General features: G+C 38.4%; 1 protein-coding gene across 3 annotated transcripts in view; it reads left to right on the plus strand.

Moving 5' to 3' along the window:
- LOC134531025 (protein kinase C) overlaps positions 1-18,316 on the plus strand; it is a 270,374-nt gene that overhangs the window by 210,974 nt on the left and 41,084 nt on the right. For all 3 annotated transcript variants that reach the window (XM_063366515.1, XM_063366516.1, XM_063366517.1), the window contains one exon: positions 8,500-8,638. In XM_063366515.1, coding sequence (XP_063222585.1) covers positions 8,500-8,638 — 139 coding nt within the window. The remainder of the gene's footprint in view (positions 1-8,499; positions 8,639-18,316) is intronic.

Genomic DNA, 18,316 nt, shown 5'->3' on the forward strand with positions numbered 1-18,316 from the left:
AATGGTGACTGCTTCCACGATGATGCTATTACATGGTCCCGTTGGTAGCTGTTAGTCACAGTGATGCTTGTATGTAGTCCCGTTGGTAGGGGATCGTCCATTAATCACGTGAGTCTCGAAAGGGGGGGAGGGGGTCGGGAAAAATCACGAAATATCACAAGGGGGAGGGGGGAGGGGGGTGTAGAGATATATCACGTATATTTATTTTTTCGCCCGATTTCTACTAAACCGAAAAGCGACGCGTGACCTTGACTCGCCGTAGCCAGGCAACAATATCCCTGCCCGCCGCAACATGAACCACCCGGCTCGGCTTGCCAGTCGCCAGTAAGACTGTGATTTTGGCTTCGAATAGGTACATGCATAAATCACATATAAGCCTTTCCTTTATTATTTTTATGCCAGTGAGAATAAACCTGCAACCTTAAGAGTGCGAGGGAGATAATATTTTCTCGCGCGCGGTCAGTTGAAGTGGTTCATTTTTTCCTCGTAGGATAGCGTTGCTTTCGGCCAGAAGAGCGTACGACGCGTCATCGTGTGGTGATCCCGCGAACTAGTAGGAAAACGGAATGCCCCCGGGTGACGAAGGGGGGGGGGGGGGGATAGTGGCGTGAGATAGAAAGGGAAATGAAGGACGGCTGATAGGGTGGGATGAGTCAGCTGAAGCAGCCGAGGCAACGGCTTTGTGATGTGCTGAGAAGCACAAGACGACACTGGACTATCACGCCCGTTTCATACAAACCAGACAGAGCGGATGGATCTTTTTTTTTTTTTTCGTTTAAAGGAACGCCGATTTTATGCTTAACTGTTTCGGCGTCCATTTTATAACCTTTACGCTTCGTGGATGTTACTGTGTGATACAACACCACTTCGTTTAGATAAAAACCGTACAACAGTTCTGGTACATAAAATATTACAAAGTAAATTTATCACTCATGTTTATTTTACATTTTACTGCAAGCGAAACAAAAAAATAGAACTTTAGATACAAGTCTACACTACATACCTAATAGTTTAGTATTCTCATCTGCCTGACAACTGCAGAACGAAACTTCTTATTTATACTTTTTTTAATACACTTGACGTTTCTGACTCGTGTTTTGTAACAAATATACCGTTGATTTGTAGAGAATAAAACACAACATAATTTGTTAATAGTTTTAGAAGATAACAGCATATTCAATTCTGAAAAATCGGTGATCTCGGCACTTTCCGCATTACAAAATATTGGCTTGACCTCAACTTTTTCGGCTCTTCTCGCGCGAGGTGGCGTTAATACCAATGGCGCGTCCTGATAGGCTGGAACAGTTTTCCGCTCTGTCTGGCCGGCGTCCCGGCACCCGAATTACTAGGTACTGGCTCAGGCAACTGAAGCTGAATTACTCCAGGAAATATTATCCTAATCAGTTTGCTAGTTTACTATTTTCTAAATTAAATTTGTTAATTGTTTCTCCAAATTTCGTTTCGAAGTTAAAAAAAAAAAAAAAAAAACGTAAAGTCCGTGTAGTCTACGTTTTTGATTTTAAGAAAAGTCAAACAAGAATTTGTCTTTTTTTTCCCGCAATGGACCTGGAAAATAGTTTCTATATTTTCTGTAAATCCAAATGTCCATACTTTAATTTTAACTTTAAGTTAACTTTTATAAATGTATGTTGCGTATAATTAAGTATACCTTTTTTTTATCGATCAACATACTATTTGCTCCGTAACCAATTAAGTGAACTTAAAAGTCAATGTTACTGGCATTTCAGTATATTACACATAAATTATTATTATTATTGCAATCACAACTGGTAATCATAATTTAAACATAACTACTATAATCTATTTCATTGTACCAATTTTGACGTTTAGCTTGTAAGAAAGGTCTCTGTAAACAGGATTGCAAAGATCTTATTTTACCAGAAAAATATTGGACTGCCAGAAACTTTTTAAAAAGTGAACGTCAAAATTCGGACAACATGGACTTTATCTCAATGGAAGTTATTTCTGAATACAAATATTACCATATCGGTTTTTCGAAATTGAATGACAGTTCACTATATTATCATTGTGTTAAGTATGTTGAAATTGAGCCAACTTCTCGCTACAGAAAGGAAACGTATATCTCTTCTCATATAACGTAGAACATGGTCGTGGTAACTACCCACCTATATACTACCTCTGAATGTACAATTACTAAACTCGCATTCGCGGTGGCCTGGGTTTCAATCCTTTTCCATAGAGTCTTGTTATATTTTAAGTAGTGTATCTATATTGGGGCAAATATTAGAATAAATTATATGTGTCGTTAAGAGCCATGACCGTCTATGGTGGAAGGCCGCGGCCTAAGGTGTGGGAGGGCTTGCTGCCTGTCGCTCAGTGGCTGTTCTGTAATTGAAGCTACCGTATATCTAAATATGATACAGAGACTATAACAGCTAATGAGCGACAGCCATTAACCCTAGCACACCGCGGCCTTCCAATAAAGATGTCCACGAAAGAGCCCATCGAAAATTAATATTGAAACATGTAATTAATTTGAGTGAAAAATTATGTTTTACTTAAGATTTTTTTTCGTTCATGTTACGTAGCGTTTTCTTTCCATAGGCTAGTCATAGGTTCACTAACGTAACCAAAGTAAGTTTACTCTTGGTTATTGAGCACTATATATATATATATATATATATATATATAATACATATAAAGTTTACATATATACACAACGTGTATCTAAAACATACTTACAAACTTCGGCAGGCTGTTTCTGGAAAGAATACAAGACAAAAGCCTAATAACCATTTTACTCATAAATTGAGTTACGAACCTCCGAAAATGGAATTTTCCATATCTTGAAATTAACATCATCAGTGAGTAAACTGTGGCATATGATTTTTTTAGAAAGGAAACTTTACACCTTGCAAACGTGCTTTGTAATGCCTGCCCCGGTTTTTTTTATTTATTATTAGCTTTTCAGGTGATAATATGTGCTAAAACAGAAATGCCGTTATATTCATTGAAGGATGTTCATTACAACCTACGTATCTAGTGGTGAAAAATTTGCGTTCTACAAAATCATCAGACGCAGTGCAAGTTATTCAAGAATAAGAAAATTTTATTTTTGGGGGTTCAAAACTCCGAATCCATTTACGAGAAAAGTATGGTACACATGTTTTCGTCGTTTTTTCGCCAGGAATTTTCTGCCAGAATTTGTCAGTATGTTTTAGATACACGTTGTATATAGAATACATTAGAAAGTTTACATATATATATATTTATATATATATTTATATATATATATTTATATATATATTTATATATATATTTATATATATATTTATATATATATTTATATATATATTTATATGGAATACAGTAGAAAGTTTACACATATAATATATATAATACATTACTAACTTAAAAAATGTATATAGAATACTTTAGAAAGTTGACATTCCGTGTTCGGCCCTTGCAAGAATCGAAGTTTTACAAATCGCATCCACAAAATAATAAGTAATGTGTGCAGAAAATATAAAAGATTATGGAGTACCTATATTTTAAGAAAATGATATGAAATGAATTTACAGTAGGATAGGTCCATGGGCGTATATAAAAGGGGGGGGGGGGGGGGGGATTTTGGCTCATTTGGGTATGTAGTAAAGTTCAAGGTCACATAGTCGTGTATGTATTAATAAAAAGTCACGAAAATGAAATATTGTCAGCAACATTAAATTTGGGGGAAATACAATATTTCAAAAATGTTACGTGTTATGGGGTCAAAGGGTCAGGGTCTCTTGGCGTAGTGCAGGATGTCTGTAATGGTGTAAGTGAAGCGACTCAGTTTGCATGAGTCATTTTAGGCAGTCTCGGTTTTTCGCCAAAAGAGCCCAAAATCCTCCATGTTGGTTAGCTAAGTATTAGTAACGGTTCTTAAATTTCATTAAGATATTCGCGGTATCGAATTGCTTCGAAGCTGTAGGTTCCAACAAGTCTTTGAGCGATAAAATACATAAACTTTCAAGTTATTTTCCACCAATAAGTTTTTTTTTTTTTAATTTACTATATAAAGTACGTCAAGATTTATTTTGAAAAAAAAAAATAGTCTTAGTAGAAAACCACATATGATACCACAAATTAACGATTAATTGTTAAAGCTGGAATAGTACCTTAGTAGCCATTGCAATTTGTTTTCTATTAATCTGTTCATGCGTATTTATTGAATTTTTAGACACGTGAGATTTTTTACAATGTTCTCCAGTATCAGTCGCGGTGAAAATTACTATTATTGTAATGTACTTGCACAAAACAGAACAAAAGCACATAAAAGCTTCACCACCAAAAGTAGTACACATTAAATAATTGAAGCTATAGCAGCTCGTAAGATTCGTTTACCGTGCCCAAAATTTTGAAATACTCCTCACTTACAAATAAGTGTAACCATGTTATACCACGTACTGATACAAACAATTCGGGACCAATAACATTTTACGATGTAATTATAATATTCTATTAAATTGTACTCTCCCCCGTGTATCCGACATCCCCTCCGTCAAACCCAACACCCATTCACTTTCCTTTTATGGTAGACGCGGTAGTTGCTTACAGCGCTACACCTTATCTTTCAGGTCGCACGTCGACCTCGGCCGGCCGCTAGTGCTAGATAGTGAATTGGCAATGCAGTTGTGCCGTATATATTTTGGACGTTTAGTATTTGTTTATACTGTGTTATGTGATGTCAGCAACAGTTAACATTAATGTGTGTCCAGATGTGGCAACAGAAAATATGTAATGACCAAAAAGAGTCCTGGATAGCCTTTTTAAATCCTCTGAAATGATGTTTTTAATAGACGCGATATATAATTGCTATGCTACGCTTATTTGATAAGTTTCCATTCACGTGTGACATTTCAAGAGTAGTACAGTTAGAGCACCCCTCAACCGTAATTCCCACAAGCGGAACTCCCGATATCCGGAACTAATTTTCCAAAAAAATTAAAACATTACAAAACATCTCCAAAACATTTCCGCACTGGAACGAGGCGTTTTTGCTTTTGCCTGACCGTACATGTCTTGTAGGCTTGCACGTGCACGTCTGTCAGAGAGCTAATTATAGCCTGTCTTTCCCGCACATTGCGTAAATACACCGCTGGTTTTCGCGTCGGACGTGAATTACTATAAAGATGTTTATCCTATAAGTAGTTTTATTGATTCACTATGTCAAGTAAACGGAAAATTCCGGCCGGCCCGAGAGTCTGTACACCGACTCCCACTATACACGCTGACACACGTGATAGCGAGTAACATTTACTTCCAATGTGTGATGCTTTCAGTTTGTAGACAATAATTTAGTGTACAAATATGTATTATGTAAATATTTATACTTTAATATATGGTTAAACAGTCTACATTTATCTGTATTTTCTATCTCTGTGTTTTTAAACAAGATGCTTGAAGTGTTATTCTTGTGTATGTGAAATGTAAACTGTGCGTGGCAGTAACTAACTATACACTCTCCAGGAAGTGTGAATCACTAGCACGTCAGCACAGAAGTAACACAACACTGTAGCTGTAGTCCTACTACCTCCCCCGAACACTCTTCATCGTCCTCTTCGCTCACGCACGCCCCCACCCACCCACAGAGATAAGAAACACCCGCTTGCCAACTTGCTAGAATGAAGGTTATTCAACCAGCCCGGAGTTTTACGTCCCGGTACGTTTTGAAAACAGTACTTGTAGATCTACATATTTTTTATTGTATGGTTTTATAACTGTGGAAAATATTTTCAGTAGAACTTTGGCTATACATATAAGTTAATATGTGCAGCATGTAAAGGCCTTTTTATTTGCCTCCCTACCGCAACTCCCCTTACCCGGAATTTTCCCATAAACGGAATAGACCTCCCCCCAATGATTCCGGTTGAGGAGTGCTCTACTGTATTGCATAAGGCTGTGCGAACGTTCGAAATTTCGAACTCGAACCGAACTTTGAAATAGTTCGGTTCAAGTTCGTGTCAACAAATTTGGGTTCAAGTTCGTTTTTTGTGACAACACTAGAACTTGTTAGTTTCCACATTTTAATGATACTAGAACCACGATTTTATGTATGCTCACGGCAAGGGCGCCCATATGGCAGTTTGTAAGGGGAGCCAGACTATAAAATAGTTTGTAAGGGGAGGGGGCAGACCTTCAAAAATTGACAAAAAGTGTCAAAAATTACAATTTGCCAAAAATCCTCAAAAACCCATACATTTTTTCCTCTTCCTGAAAGCTGGGGGAGGGGGCCACGGCCCTACCCTGCCCATGGGTATGGGCGCCCTTGGCTCACGATTCCAAGGATGGCATTCGTAAAATCGCTGCCTTTGTAAAATCGGGGCTGGCCCATTTGCCCCCCCCCCCCCCTCCACCTTTTCCCCCATTTTATTTCTTTAACTTTTCGAACTAAATATATTTGGTATTACTTGTGTGTATTTTGTCGTTATAAACAATATATCATTAAATATCAACGACTATTACTGCAACGAGGGGGGAAAAAGACCCGGCCGCAGCGCATAGAGTAAGTAAAGGGAGAGGCGCCACTCCCATAGTAATGATCGTTTGCTTAAATTTGTAAACAAACCCTTGCGATCATACAATTTCTTTGCAACTTGACAACAAAAAAATTACAGCCAGATACAACCTGAGAAAGGTTTAGTGTGTGATAGTTGGCACCTTTGTAGTCGCCATATTTTATATTGTTTCGATAAAGGCTACTGATATTGTAAAATTGCTTTATGTTAGTCCTTATAATGGGACGTTAAACTATTTCCGCAATAGATAAAAAAGATTTGATTCAAGGTGGATTCGAACCCTCAAGCGCTAGTTTAGAGTTATGACGCCTTTACCCACATTACCAAATTTATCTTGAGTAATGTTCAACAAGTGTATGTACTTATATAATATTTTTCTGCACTAGTAAAGTCCAAATTAATTATACAGCCAGATTGAAACTGACGATCGTTTAGTAATTACTTTTATTTCTGTTTATTATATTTATTTTCCATTCCATTATTAATTTTTTTTAATTTTCAACTTCAAAAACTACAGTAGCAGCCCTAGCAGGTAATATGGCGCACGACAGGCCAACGTGCTCTAATTTTCGTTTTCGGCAATATGCCACGCAGCATCTAGTTTTCAGTGACATTTTAAAAATATATACTTTTACTTTCAAATCCCATTATTACCACGAGACAATACAAAGATGGCCGTATGTAATTATAATAACTGGATATGTAATAAACTAAAGAGATCAAAACATGTAATTTTTTTTTCGATGTTGGTGAAACATGGTATGATCTCATTTTTAAGGATTCAGTTTGTCGTATCTACTGTCACCAGCGTGTGAACGTGGAATGAGCACTGGCCCCGCCAGCCCGGCGCCGCCCGCCCTTTCCCGTGCTATCTTCCCACGCTGCGGCCGGTCTCGGATGCTACAGTCTCTGCGCTGCTATTTGAAATATTCAGATACATGGAAAGTGTTATACACTCGTTTTAAAGATTTTGGAATCAAAAACAAACTAATATCATCAATTTAAAAATAAGTTACCTAACTTTTATTTTTCCGTCTTGCAGAAAGAAGCAGGTTTCCTTTGTCACTATTCTTTTTAAAACGCGTCTTATTGCCACCAATTGCAGCGTTTCCCACCTATTTCAATTTAAAAATGTGGCTTCGTGGTAGCGCGATACAACAAAACAAGTAGTGACGACCTCCGACATGTGCGACATCTGTTATGTGTTACTGCAATGAACCTCTGCGTGCGGTGTGCCCGACATCTGTGTGTTGACGCGTGAACTACGATGTGTAAAATTCGTTCTTCGTCTACCGATTACAAAGGTTACGGCGGAACAGATTTTTTAGCTGGTATTGCTTCTAAATGCATCCTGCTGTTTCTAACTCATGCACACATATGTGTTGTATAATATTATTATTTTGTTTCCCATTTCCAATCAAATTATACTAGCATTCGTCTACTAAACTTCGCAGTTTTTAGGAATAATTAGTTAATAAAATAAGACGCATACCGAAATTTCGAGTAATAACATTTTAAGATCCATCCTTACTCTGTAAATAATATTTTACCAAAATCCAATTTATGTCATGGTATTTACAGACTCTGCTCCACCGCAAACGTCGATTTTGCTGCTCGGAACCACATGTATCGCGCACTCTTAATGTGTGTCTGGACATTTTTATCACTGTGCTTAATTTTTCAGAATTAAATTAGATTATACCTATATTTAAAGATAATATTCTGAAATTTTTAAAAATATTTTGTACCAAAAAAATACACGTGATTTATTGGGGGGGGGGGGGGGGGTTAGTCTAAAACCTCACCACAAATCACTAGGGGGGAGGGGGGGTTAAAAATTTGCTAAAAAAACATCACGTGATTAATGGACGACCCCCAGGTGTTAGCCACGGTGATGCTTGTATGTGGTCCTGCTGGCAGATATCAGCCTGAGTGTGCTCACCATTAACTGCTGCAGGGACCTGAAGCTGGACAACATCCTGCTGGACAACGAAGGCCACTGCAAGCTCGCGGACTTCGGCATGTGCAAGGAGGGGATCGTGGACGGAGTGACCACCACCACGTTCTGCGGCACGCCCGACTACATCGCTCCAGAGGTGAGTCCACCATGAGAATGTAACTATACAGTGACAGTGATAGTGATGTAGCACATGACACTGAAATCTTGCTTGAATTAGCCATATTTTAAAATAACTTAGCAAGTTAGCTTGTGTAGTCCAGTCAATAAACGCATTGTAGAATGCATGGAATATTCGAGAATTTTTGACTTGGGGACCTTGTTAGGAGTAGTTAGAAGGTAAACATACTAAAAGTCCCCGCCCCAGGGAGGTGAGCTAAAAGTGGGAGGGGGGTGGAAAGGACCCTTTTTTTTTGTTTTTCGCTTATATCTCAGAAGCGGTGAACTGTTGAAACAAATTATGCAAACAAAAATGAAAGATAATAACATTTCCTATAAAATGTTTTCTGTACATATTTGTCTAACTCCCAACGGTTTTCGAGATATATGTTATTTAAAACTGATAATTTTCGATAAAATCATTTTTATCTCACTCTTTTATTCAAACATTTGCTTCTAGTGCCTCCCCCGATCATTTCTCAGAAAAATTATTAGAAATGAATTTGTAGAGCTTTAAATTACCTTTAATTTGATATACAATTTTGCCAATGAATCATTTTAACTGCTGTAATTTTCTATCTTGATAAATAACAACACTTCAACAATGGTAATATGGTAACTACAAATGAAACACAATTTTTTTATAATAACAGTTTTTTAATTATTATTATTAATAATCATACAAAGAAAATATTTACATGGACTGATAGTAATTGAAAAAAATAACATGACAGTCGTTGGTACTTCACGCCCGGGAAAGGGTTAACATTGTGGAAGTCCTACGAGAAACAAAGGCCATGTGGAGGGGGGTGGAGTTTCCTACTCACGTCTCTTTTTTATCTTCAGTTCACTTCAAACATTCGTCGAGCGTTGTACAGAAAGTGTTTGTCTGTAATATGGGTATGTTTTACGTGTGTTTTTTTAATATATGCAAATGTTGACAGTGTAGTGAGCACACTGGCTACTCGGTGTTTTGTGTGTGATGAAACAATCAATGAACCGGGTTATAGTGTTTCCACAGTGACAAAAAAAGGATTATTATCATTCTTTAAAGCAAGTAGAGAAAGGGGATATGGCAATAGCTCATTTTTAGAAAGTTTGGACACCCTTCTGATTCATACTAAATGTCGAAAAAATTACACAAGACCGCAATCAATCAAGGCTCATTTAAAGAGACTGTTACTTTCAACATCATCAGAACCACCTGAGCCTGCGACTTTGAGGTCCAAACAATTCAAATTCGATTTCAAAACAAAATGTTTCTTTTGTGCCGAAAGTGCTGAGGGTGAGCAAAAGAAGCCCAAGGAGAGACGTAGGAAGATATTTTCAGTTACTAATATCACAAAAGGATGCAACAAAACTGACATACAAGTAACGAGTATGGATGCTGCTCCAGCTAGACGTGATCAATGGGGAGATGAAGTGATGGGTCGTCTTTCCTCCGTGAATGATTTAGTTGCAGAAGAGGCTGTGTATCATGATGAATGTCAGTTGGACTTTGAGACCATTATACCAGAAACCCTCAACATCCACTTGTGAAGACTATGTTTCACATGCAATGGAACAGGTTAGTGACTTACTGGAGGGGAATAGTGACTGTCAATTCACTGTAAACTAAATTATGGGTGCTATTACTGGGAGGAAACCTGAGTGGAGAACTATCAAAACAGAACTGTTGAAGAGGTATAAAGATTGTATAATTGTGACCGCAGGATCCAACAGATTTAAAGTACCAGTAATTTGTTTTAGAGACATTGGGTACAAATTGCTTACCAACACTTAGTATGATAACAAGGAAAACAATGAGCAAGCAGAGCGACTCAGATTCGTCCGAAAAGCTGCTGAGATAATAAGGCAAGACGTTCAGAGTGAAGTGTACAATTATAACACTTACCCACCAAGCGATAACTTCTTGAAGGATGCAGATTCTCTCCCCCAAACCCTCCAAATGTTTCTTGAGGAGGTTATGTTGAAAAAAACAAAGAAAACTGAGGAATCAAGGAAAAAATGTGTTGCTATTGGACATGCCATCACATCAGTTGTCAGACCTCGTACTTTCTTGTCACCAATACTGACAGGAATTTCCCTTCTGCTACACAGGAAATACGCCTCAAAGAACTTAATTGATCTTCTAGCAAGTCTGGGTTTCAGCTCATCATACTACGAAGCACAAACATTAGAATTATCTGCGATTGCCCACGCTGAGCTAACCTACAAGCCAGCTGCATTCAACCAACTTGTTTTTGATAATGTGGATCTCAATGTCTGCACCATAGATGGGCTTAATACCTTACATGCTATGGGTGGGATCAAATGTGTCACTCCATCGAACCATATTGAAAAAGGTTCAGAAATACCAAGATTGAACACAATGCCTTTGTCTGCTGAAACTGAAAAATTCAGAATTATTCCACTAGAAACATACACCGCGATGAAAGGAGGTCTACAAAATGTGACTGTGGCACCCATTGATATACCAGAAGAGCCACCACATCCTGCAACACATGACATCCTATGGTTGGTTGCCAAAAAGCAAGGTATTGCAGTTCCAGAATGGAAGGGGTACATGCATTGTATTACAAGAGGAAAACCAAGTGAAAAGACTCTAGTGACTAACCTTCCTTTTATAAATGCTCCTCCATCGGAATATGACACAGTTTTTACAGCACTGCACTATGCACACAAGTTGTGTGACGAAACCGATCAAAAGCATATATTAGTAACTTTTGATCAACCCCTAATTGGAAAGCCAGGGATATTGTTGCAGCTGCCACGGATACATCACTCTCTGAGCTGTCAAGTTGAGTTGTACGTCTCGGCGTATTTCATCTGCTATTGTCGTTTTTAGGGTGTGCAGGATACCTCATGATGGGAGCTGGTTTGAAAGAAGCTTTATCCACTATATATGCTCTATTATCAGTGGACAAAATGCTGAATGGGCACGCCTTTGCCAGAGCAGTGCGGGGTCATTTTCTCATTGAAAATACCTTGTCAAACATTATATTAGACCAAGTCGAAGTCTCAGAGGAAGAGCAGACATGCATCAGCCTTACATCAGATTTTCTCTCCGAGCCTCCCTCACTGAATTCTTTGAACCAAGACAAATTACTCGAATCAGTGGCTATCAAATTTGGAGAAGCAATGGACAGTATCAGAAACAATGGACCCACTGCGATGCTATGGATCCAATACCACAAAATGGTGAATTTGATAAAGGAGTTCATCCATGCAGAGAGGTCTGGTGATTTCCTTGCTCACCCGAACTGTTGTAAACGAATGATACCCTATTTTCATGCTGCTGGACACTTTCCATATGCCAAGTCTTGCCACTTATATGTACAGGATATGGAAAGCCTCTACTCGATTGACACCAGAGGAGTACGATAAGTTTGTGAACAAAGGCTACTTCACTATGAGAAGGAATGACCAGTTCTGGTCAGGAATGTGGTCAGATATGACCATCGAGACAACCTCGATGCGATCATTCTCAAGCAGAAGTGGCATGACCCATGGTAGAGGTATGACAGATAGTGCTCTCAGTAAATGGGTAATTGGGATGACTGCAACTCAAGACATATGTGCTTCACTCGAAGAATATTGTGGTGTTTTGTTTTCATCAAGTGAGCAGCACAAAGATTTTGGAGAGACTCGCCAAAGTCGAGATGCAAGTGACATTGGAAAGCTTACGCAATGGTTTGATAACCACCCTCCTTTTCTAAGGACCGAGAAAATCATGTCAATAGCAACAGGAGTCGTGGGAAATGATACAATATTATGTCATGATGCAGTTACAATTGGCAAACGAGCAATGGCACTTCCTCTTTCCTCAATGAATTCGACAATCCAGATTGACAATGAAAAAGTTGTCGTGATCCATTCTTGCTTTTTCAGCGAGTTTCCATTACCAAGAAATTGGACGAGGATTTGAAGAATTATATGCAACTAGCAGTGCCCGCGGCTTTGTCCGCGTGGACTTTGTTGGGGGGTATTGTGATTTTCTGAGATAATATGGTAGATGCACAGTTTTAGGTTATTCTCAAAACACTCATAACCAATGGTATATTAAAGTACTTCTGCGTAAACTATATTTTTAGTTTTGTCTTCCGGCAGAAGTAGAAATTGATTTTCTCCCGAACCAGATCTCGACAGAGCAACATATAGTTGCCCGTGCGAAAAACACTCTTGGCGTAAATCTATTCCTACGTACTTAAATGTTTGGCCCCTGGGCCTTATTAATTGTTACCGCAAACGATACCTTCACCGGAAATTGAATTCGCTTAAAGTGAAAAGGCAAATCCGTTGGTATCATAGGTATGCGAGGTATCAGCACTGTTTGCCCTACTGCTGGACCAGTCAATACTGTAGCACCAATGACGTTATCGCGAAGGAATTTTACTTGGAGTCTGGTTCCGTTGCATAAATTTGGTGGTTTAAGATTCCTTAGCAGCACACTTGGACAGCCAGTTTTTATTTTGAATGAATGTGAGGGAAGGCCACTCAGATTTAAAGAATTTAAAAATTCTTGTGGATAATGTGCCGTATCTTCTTGATCCATTACTTTATCAATGGACCTGTAGTTCACTTTATCTCCTGGAAGTTTACCCAGTATCATGTTATTGATGTCGTCAACGCTACTGTTTCTAGTTGCCAATATTGCCCTTTGACACATCCACTGGTAGACTTTGTTTTCTATATGGACTACATCTGGGTACACTTTAGAGATTAGGTCTTCAATGCTAGTCATACATGCGCGTGCAATACTTAATACTTATTTGGCTACAACACTAATACTTACATTTTAAATATTGCGATATATTTGGAATGAAACGCCCGAATTGAATAATTCAAAAAGTTCTTGAAAGGTATTGAATTCGTCTTGAATATGCAGTAATTTATTTTGATAAGGATTAATACTAAGGCACACAATAAAGAGTTTTTGAAGCGATGGCATTTTAATTATTTAAAAAAATAAAAGAAAACACTAATTGTTGGATAACTACAATAGTTAGACATATGGTTACGTGATATTTTTTGAAGACAATGATATGTTCTGGAAAGTGGTAGTACATTGTTTTGTTCTATAATCAATAGGTTTCGCACCGCACGCCGTGCAAGGATTTTTTCGGGTCATATTTTTACACCTTGGTTTACCTTATTGGACTTTTAGTAAGGATCCCTAATGTTATTGATAATATAATATAGCCTATAGCCTTCCTCGATAAATGTACTATCCAACACTGAAAGAATTTTTCAAATCGGACCAGTGGTTCCTGAGATTAGCGCGTTCAAACAAACAAACAAACAAACAAACAAACAAACTCTTCAGCTTTATAATATTAGTATAGATATGAACTGGCTCCCTATCCCTTGGCATTCTTCAATGAAAGTGGAATGAGGAAGTGCAGAAAGTCAGCGCTATACACACTGTTTAAGCAAATTGATAATGATGTTGATTTAACTACCTTTGAATTAGTTGTTGATGGGGGATTCCTAGTCCACAAAGTTGTTTGGCAAAAAGATACAACTGTATCAACCATTTGTGATGGTTACATTAGATTTCTGAAGACCCATTATCGTGGGAGAGGTTGTACAGTGGTTTTTGATGGGTACGCTGACACATCAGACAGCACGAAATCAGCAGAACAGAGTCGACGATATTGACTCAGGAGATGTGTGAACATCAGTGTCAATTTGGAAAGTGAAATCAAGGTCAAACAAGAGGATTTCCTTTCCAATTTTCATAATAAGAGCCAGCTGATAAACTCACTGATAGTGAAGCTGAAGAAAAATGGGATAAATACACTTCAAGCTTCAAGTGATGCTGATGTTGATATTGTAATGACAGCTATCAATAAATCGCAAAATCCTCGGTAGCCATTATTGGAGATGGCATTGACTTGGCTGTTCTCTTGGTACCCAAATCTCCACTGAACCTGACATTCTCCTGGTAAAACCTGGAAGAGGAAAGGTTAAGACGAGTGTATATTCATCACAACAGCTACAGCAGGAGTTGAAAACTAAGGACAATACCCATCTGTTATTTTTACATGCATTCACAGGCTGTGATACAACATGTGCAGTGTATCGCAAAAGTAAAGTGGGTTTTGTCAAAATGTACCAGAAGTCCAAGAACGTACAACGGGCAGCTGAGGTATTTTCCAGCTGTACTTCTTCCCCTGACTCCATTGAGACAGCTGGGATCATGAGTATTCTCTCATGGTATGGCGCTCCAGCTACAGAAAAATCCCTCAACGAGTTTCGCTACAAATCATTCATCAAAAAGTTGCAAACATGAAGCCTGATCTCTCAACTCTCCCTCCAAGTGAAGGAGCTGTTAAGCAGCATGCATTTCGGACATACAGTACACTCCCTATTTAACGCGGTTGTCGGGGGACATAACTTTTACCCGCGTTGTTGCATAACCGCGATGTTTCGAGCGATGTTTCGATGTGACCAAGGTCAAAAGGCATAAAACACCGCCTGTGTTCTAATAGGTCGGCAAGCGCGCACAGTATAGACGGCCCGCCTTTGTGCGGACTTTGCATCCGCAGTTTTCACTAAACACGGGTGAAAAAATAAAAATAATAAATTTTAAAGATAAATATTAAATGTTGAATTGTTTTTATTTTTCCGCGTGCCGCGCACAGTTTGTCGCACGGCCTATGAGCGCGCCACACGCCGCCATACACACGTGCGGCAAACAAGCTGCTGCCAGTCTCGTGCTTCGTCAGTGTCCGTAACAAAGTAAGTGCAGTGTGTGCGGTTACACACGATTCTGTGGTCAAAGTCTTCTAAAAAGAAAGGCCGTAGTGATACTTCAAACCGAATATGAATCGCAAAGTACCGAGTTTGATTGACAAAATAAAAATTCTAGATGTACTTACAGATAGCTTGTCTTTTGTAGAAGCAGGCCGCAGATACAGGAAAAAAACGATTCTAGCATTCGTACAATAAAAAATAAAGAATCGTCTATCGTGTCAAGTGGTTAAACTTTATTATCCATGCTTACAGTAAATTATAAATGGTCACATGTGGGAAACAAAAATTGCGCCAATTTAATTTTAGCGCAATCAGTGACGCCGTATTAAAAACCGTGTTAAACTTTGTCTTTACTTATTTCACCAAACGCTGTGTCTAGTTGCTGAGTGTGTGTGGCTCGGATCGGCAAGTGTTATATTCCCCAGCCTCTGTTTAAAGGTCGGGAGACAGCTACACATAAACATTTCCGGGACTTGTTTACTATCTCACGGCAAAAGTGGTACAGTATGGTTCACGTAAATATTGGACCACTGGGAATTCCTGGGCAAAGATTAAAAATACGCTAGCCGATTTACTTTACTATTTAATGTTAAAACATTATACCAAAGTAAAAAGTAGAACTTGTATAATACAATGAATTACCCAATAATATTACGTCTGTAGGTTTAAGTTGTAACAAAACATTTATATACAGATGTCCAGTAAAGTACCAATTAAGATTCTGGAGTGGAATTTTAAACACTGGACTATCTGATTTTGCCTTGTACGCAGCGACGCTGCTCAGTCAAGTGACTCATGCTCTGCCTGTGTGCTACGTGAACACATTCCCTCCCCCACTCCCCCTCGTGTTTCTGCCCGCTCTAATCTCTACCTCTCTCCATATTCTTGGCTCGCCTCTCCCTACCCCGCGCTTGCCGACAACCAAGCCTATCCAACATCAATCCCCAGCCGAGTCACGCTGGATGTCGCTGGACGGTGGGCTTTATCAGGTCCCCTGTCCAATGCTTCATTTGTGAGATAAAGCGACGTTAAGAACTAGTGTTTCAGAAAATATCACTGGGCTGGATTGGACCATAATTTGAAAACCCTACAAGATAGAGGAATAATGTACGGAGATATCTTGTTTAGAATTTTACTGCGGACATTTTCTACGCCTAGGCTTTTTTCTGCCCGATGCTTAGTTTGTTAGTTACAACGCAAAATTATCCTAATCGGCTGTCAACCATTTATTCCATTATTATTATTCATTTCTGACTGGGGGACATGGTTTGACCCGCGATATACCCGATTCCGCGATCAATCGAGGCGCGATATACCGGGAGTTTACTGTATCACCAAGTACAGCTGTGGTTAGGGGAGAACCTAATGGTGGGGCACCGAATTGGGGTTGGGAGAGGAGGAATGACTAACTAGTTCCGAAACTCTCAGAGTTGGATGCCGCCCCTGAAGAAATCTGGAAGATGATATTTTGCCGATGCACCAAAGTATGTGACAGTGGCAGATGTAATTGTAGAAAAGCTTCGTTAAACTGCTCTGTGGCATGCCCAAATGGCATGGGCAATTGCAAAATCTGAGTCGCAATATTAATTCAGGAAGAAGGCGATGATGACAACAATACTTGACCAATATCTTTGGACGATGTCTCCACTGCTGACGAAGATGAAAGAGACTTGACCCTTCCGCCTCAAAAACACAAGATTTTCCCTTGAATGCACTTTTGTTTTCATTTTTGAATGACTATATATTTGTAATAATATAGTAACATCTATAATTATATTCTAAAAAAAGTTTTTGTTTCAATTGCTTATTTCCATTGTTGAAGTGTTGTTATCTATCAAGATAGAAAATTACAACAGTTAAAATGAAACAATGGAAAAATTGTATATCAAATTAAAGGTAATTTAACGCTCTACAACTTCGTTCCTAATAATTTTCTGAGAAATGATCGGGGGAGGCACTAGAAGCAAATGTTTGACTAAAAGAGTGAGATAAAAATGATTTTATTGAAAATTATTAGTTTTAAATAACGTATATCTCGAAAACCGTTGGGAATTCGACAAATATGTTACAGAAAACATTTTATAGTAAATTTTATTATCTTTCATTTTTGTTTGGATCATTTGTTTCTACAGTCCACCGCTTCTGAGATATAAGCGAAAAACCAAAAAAAGGGCCCTTTCCACCCCCCTCCCACCTTTAGCTCACCTCCCAGGGGCGGGGACTTTTAGTATGTTTACCTTCTAACTACTCCTAACAAAGTCCCCAAGTCAAAAATTCTCGCATATTCCATGCACTCTACACCCTTCTTTTGAGCACTTATTGACTGGACTATGTGTGAAAATTTGTAGTTACAGTTACCATGACTTTTATTTACTTTGATTCAGAGCCACATTAAATGACCTACTAACTTTTCTCGGCTTGACGATGAGTTCTGGTAGCCTTAGTATCATGTGTCCTATTTGCTGTTATGAATACATCATATTTAAATGAAAAATTGACAGTAGCAAAGTACATAGCATGCAGTAAGTTAGCACACTCTTGCATGGATGTGCAGTCAGATTGTCAGGTAAATAGGCATAATGCAAATTTTCCCTAGGTTTGAAACGCACACTTCCCTGTGGTAGATTCACCAATGTTTGTGTTTGTGTGTGTATCAATATGTATGCACACACACATGTAAATTGTTTGCTTAATATTTTAAGACTTGTCCACCAGCAATAAAACTTAAAAAGGCCATATGCCATTGCTACTTATTGTTCTATATCCATATATATTAAAGGAGGTTAACTTAAAAATACATTTAAGTTTCTTATTTATTTGTGACTTTCTCCCAGTAGCAGAGATAGTTTGAAAAGAGATACATTAATCAATTTCAGAATTATGGTAATTCATGTTTTAT

This window comes from Bacillus rossius, chromosome 3 (assembly GCF_032445375.1).
Source record: "Bacillus rossius redtenbacheri isolate Brsri chromosome 3, Brsri_v3, whole genome shotgun sequence".
NCBI classification, from domain to species: domain Eukaryota; kingdom Metazoa; phylum Arthropoda; class Insecta; order Phasmatodea; family Bacillidae; genus Bacillus; species Bacillus rossius.